Source organism: Herpailurus yagouaroundi, unplaced genomic scaffold (assembly GCF_014898765.1).
Source record: "Herpailurus yagouaroundi ecotype Mexico unplaced genomic scaffold, PumYag 58301, whole genome shotgun sequence".
NCBI classification, from domain to species: domain Eukaryota; kingdom Metazoa; phylum Chordata; class Mammalia; order Carnivora; family Felidae; genus Herpailurus; species Herpailurus yagouaroundi.
Genome location: NW_024414710.1, coordinates 1 through 4398, shown reverse-complemented (window position 1 = coordinate 4398; position 4398 = coordinate 1). Strand labels below are relative to the sequence as shown.

General features: G+C 49.2%; 1 protein-coding gene across 1 annotated transcript; it reads left to right on the top strand.

The window, feature by feature from the left end:
* The first annotated feature begins 1106 nt into the window (after positions 1-1106).
* LOC121024139 (histone H3.1) lies at positions 1107-1616 on the top strand. The gene has a single exon (XM_040466438.1). It carries the CDS (start codon positions 1133-1135, stop codon positions 1541-1543), a length of 411 nt encoding a protein of 136 aa, XP_040322372.1. The 5' UTR covers positions 1107-1132; the 3' UTR covers positions 1544-1616.
* Positions 1617-4398: the final 2782 nt, after the last annotated feature.

Genomic DNA, 4398 nt, shown 5'->3' with positions numbered 1-4398 from the left:
AGGCCGTGCTGCTGCCCAAGAAGACCGAGAGCCACCACAAGGCTAAGGGCAAATAAAGTTTGAATTCCCACATTTCAGATTGAGATCAAAGGCTCTTTTCAGAGCCACCCACCATTTCTGTGGAAGAACTGAACACGCATTTTTCTGAACCCCTGTAAGTTCGAGGAACCCAAAGTGAAAAGTCTCCTTTGGTTTGCCCAAGTTCCTTTTGACTCTGTGGTTTGCTCAATAAAGCCATTAAAATACCTCTTGGTCACCTCCCCACGAGCACAGTGTTCTGGGTAATTAAAAACAAGTTTCTCTTCCAGCGACTACTCTAAATATTAAGCCTATTTTGTCCTCCAGCCCCCGCCCGGAGTCTTACTAGCAGAACCTGATGGTCCACTGGTCAATTCAAGCGTCCTAACACTTTCAGAACTATTTGAAAAAGCTCTAAGTGTTGACCGCTGAATCTCACCACTCCACACCCTGGTTAAATTTAGCATACAATTTAGGAGTTAATCCAAAAAAGCACTTGATTTCATCAAAATCGGTTAGTGAAGGTGTCAGATAACACTCACTGGTAACTTGGACTGACAGCCAGCTCCCCTCCCCACACCACATAGGGTTGTTCCAAAGAGCCACTGTCTTAGTGTAAAACCTTCTTTATTCCAGGTCTTGGTACTGTCATTAAAAGCAGATATAAATGATGCAGTCACGAAGCGGAACTTATTTAAAATGAGACTAACGAATACATTATTCTGGTGTAATTCCCGCTTCCCCACCCCCGCCATATTTGAAAAGGGGAAGAAGCTGAAATAAAAATGCATTTTTAAAGAGATAATTTAGGCGCTGACTTCCACAAATTCCAGGTCCGATTCTGTTTCACTGGTGGAATCTTAACGTTTTGGTTGAAAACAGTAAACTTAGGATGGAGTACGGCAATGATTTTGTTCCTGTAATAGGAAATAAAATCAGCAGCATGGAAAACAAAACGGTTTCAGAGATTTTAGGACTCAGATGAGGATTGAAGGAAAAACCAATCAGGTTACTCCCGCGACAGTCCTGGCCAATCAGGATCGTATCATCAGTATAAAGTCTGGTCCCGGCGCGGCCTTCAGTCGCTGGTTTTCGCAGCGCGAGCTTCACCGTCATGGCTCGCACGAAGCAGACGGCGCGCAAGTCGACGGGCGGCAAGGCCCCGCGCAAGCAGCTGGCCACCAAGGCGGCCCGCAAGAGCGCGCCGGCCACCGGCGGCGTCAAGAAGCCGCACCGCTACCGGCCCGGCACGGTGGCCCTGCGCGAGATCCGCCGCTACCAGAAGTCCACCGAGCTGCTGATCCGCAAGCTGCCGTTCCAGCGGCTGGTGCGCGAGATCGCGCAGGACTTCAAGACCGACCTGCGCTTCCAGAGCTCGGCCGTGATGGCGCTGCAGGAGGCGTGCGAGGCCTACCTGGTGGGGCTCTTCGAGGACACCAACCTGTGCGCCATCCACGCCAAGCGCGTCACCATCATGCCCAAGGACATCCAGCTGGCGCGCCGCATCCGCGGGGAGCGGGCGTAAACTTCTCCCGAAGCTGGTCCGGCCGCCCTCGCTTCCAATCCCCTCCCCCAAAGGCTCTTTTCAGAGCCACTTCTGTTCTCACGGAGAGAAGCTGTGTACTCCGGCCTGCTACTGACTTAAAAGTACAGACTTCGTGGAAGAGGGAAGTGGGGTCGGCGTACCGCAGTTTTTCTCCAGCAGCTAGTGTCGCTTCGCCTTACGCTAAAAACGTTTAGTGGCGGAGGCCTTGCCTACTGGGTTCGTCTTCTATTAAGTACTTACGAAAGCTGTCCCTTAATAGACGGTTTATCTAAAAAGACTGCAGAGACCCAGTTACCTTTTGATCCTTTAAGTACTCCAGATGTAAAAATAGAAAGCCTTGAAGAAAGGAACTTTGCCACCAAGTAAAGCAAGATTCAGCATAGATACGGTACCTCCCGCCCCATCTCCTACAATCCGGGAGTGGAGTTCGGTGCAACTTCGGTGTATCCACTGCACGCGGGAGGACAACTTACTTGCACGTTGAAGTTCTTCCATGGAGTTGAAAGATTTGAGTTGTCCGGGTTCCCAGGACGTGGCGGGTGCCGCCAGGTTAAAATCGGGCACTGCTAGTGTTTTGCCTAGAACCTACCTAGCAGGCGTGCAGGCCTCACGTTTACTTACCGATATTCCATTCCCTTTATACAACTCCAAAAAAAGCAAAAAGCCGGAATTTGGCTGAGGCCGTAGCTCTGTTTGCCAAACAAATGAGCTTCGTGTTCAGACCATTCTGAATGGCATTTCTCACTGCTTAGCACTAACATCTGGTAACTGTATAGGGTAAAGCTCAGGAATGTTTACTCTCCTCCACACACATGCTAAGAAAAGATATTCTAAGTTCAGCGCATTGGCCCTCTGGTCCTCCTCTGCCAGCTTCTGGGGGCCTGGCACCGGAGGCCCGGAGGCGAACCACCCCACTCTTCTCTCCCCATAAAACATACATGTCACGAGGCCAGAGTCTTTTCTGTTTACTGTCCTATCCCTGGGATAGTAAAAGCCTGATACACGGCAGGTGCTAATTAAATCCTCGTTGAACGAATGTATTGCTGATTTTGCTGTCTTTTCCACCCAAGGTAGCTCCATTCAGCCCTAGGCGGTTACCGTGCTCACCGCCACCGGCATTGCACCTGTCATGCTGCGTGGAATCACCACTATTGTGATTCCCACGGGGCGTAGATAAAATACTGACAACTATAGAAAGCTTGACAGTGTCCAAAGTATCTTTGCATATCTTTTTGGATGTGAACCTGACTGTAGCTGGGGTGTGGACAGGGCCTATCACTAACTACTGCTTCACTAGCTCTAGAAACGTTTATCTTCTCCATAAGTACCCAAGTATCAGGGGGCCAAGCTGGTAGATCTGTTTAAGAGTCTTCCAATAAACCCTAGGATGGAAGATCTGGATAAGCCTCCAATGGCTGTAGGAAAATAAAGAATTAATTTTAAAAAAAGAAAAGCAAAGCTGGGGGCAGGAAAGCCCATTTTCCTTTAGGCAAAAAGGCTCAGGGCAGAAGTCAGGTTGTTTTGACATCTTCCAGGTCCTCAGACAGCACACCTGCTGGGATCGGAGGGTGGGGGTGGGGGTGTCTATGGAAGAGTGTCTATGGAACAGTGAGGAATATTCTGTTGGAAGGCTAAGTTTGGGCATAGAAAAGGTGGTTTTAGGACACGTTCAAAAATTCTTTGATACTCTTACCTTCAAAAAATGGAGCCTAATTCCTCTCCCCTTGAGTTTGGACTGGATTTGGTTAGGGACTGGCTTCTAGTGAATGGGATAAAGCAAAGGCATGAAGCCAAAGTAATGGGGAGCGATTTGGAGACGAGGTCACAGAAGGTCCTGTCCTCCTTGCTCTCTCTCCCGTCACTTGCCCTGGGGGACCCCGGCTGCCGTGTTGGGAGGACATGCAGGCAGCCCACGAAACTGACGCCTTCTCCAACATTCCATGAACAACTCCCAACAGCCATGGGAGCCCCAGCCATCTCCGGCCCCAGTCAAGCCTCAAGTGACCACAGCTTGACTCTTCTTGAGAGACCCTGAACCAGACCACCCAGCTAAACCACTGTTTTCTGACCTCCAGAAACTGTGTGAAATAATACATTTTTTGTTAAGTTTTGGGGGTAATTCATTACACAACAGTGAATAACCAATGCAATGGGGAAAAAAAAAAACAGAAGAGTTAGTGGTCACCCAATGGACTCCATCAGTCTAGATGAGATGACCACACCCCACAGCTCTGCGCCATAGCCACTGCCCCGCTGGCAGCAGGATTTTCTTTTGCTGTTGTCCAGAGAGGCTGGAGACCAGCTTTGTGCCCCCAAAAGATTCAGAAGGAAGATGAAGTCTTTGGTTCCTCAGGTAGGGCTGCTTTGAAGGTATGTACCTGGTATGGTCACCTCCAGCCGCAGACTTTAGAGGGCATGGGAAGTGTGGTGTTCATGCAGGCTGGGCTAGAGACTACAGCTGAGTCCTTTCTCGCTCTCAGCAGTGCTTTCTCTCTCTCTTTTTGGAAATTTCCCTGTTGAAGGTACTCTCTCTCTTTTAAATTTAGTTATTTACTTAAGTGATCTCCACACCCAACGTGGAGCTTGAACTCATGACCCGGAGATCAGAAGTTGCACACTCCACAGACTCAGCCAGCCAGGCGCCCCCAGAAGTACCATTTCTAATGGTCAGAGATACATACTTGTTAAATAAACAAATCATTATTCTGTGACTCTCCTTTTCTCAGATCCCATACCAGTATAGACTAGCAAACATGTAGATTATAAGTTATTTTAGGGGCGCCTGGGTGGCGCAGTCGGTTAAGCGTCCGACTTCAGCCAGGTCACGATCTCGC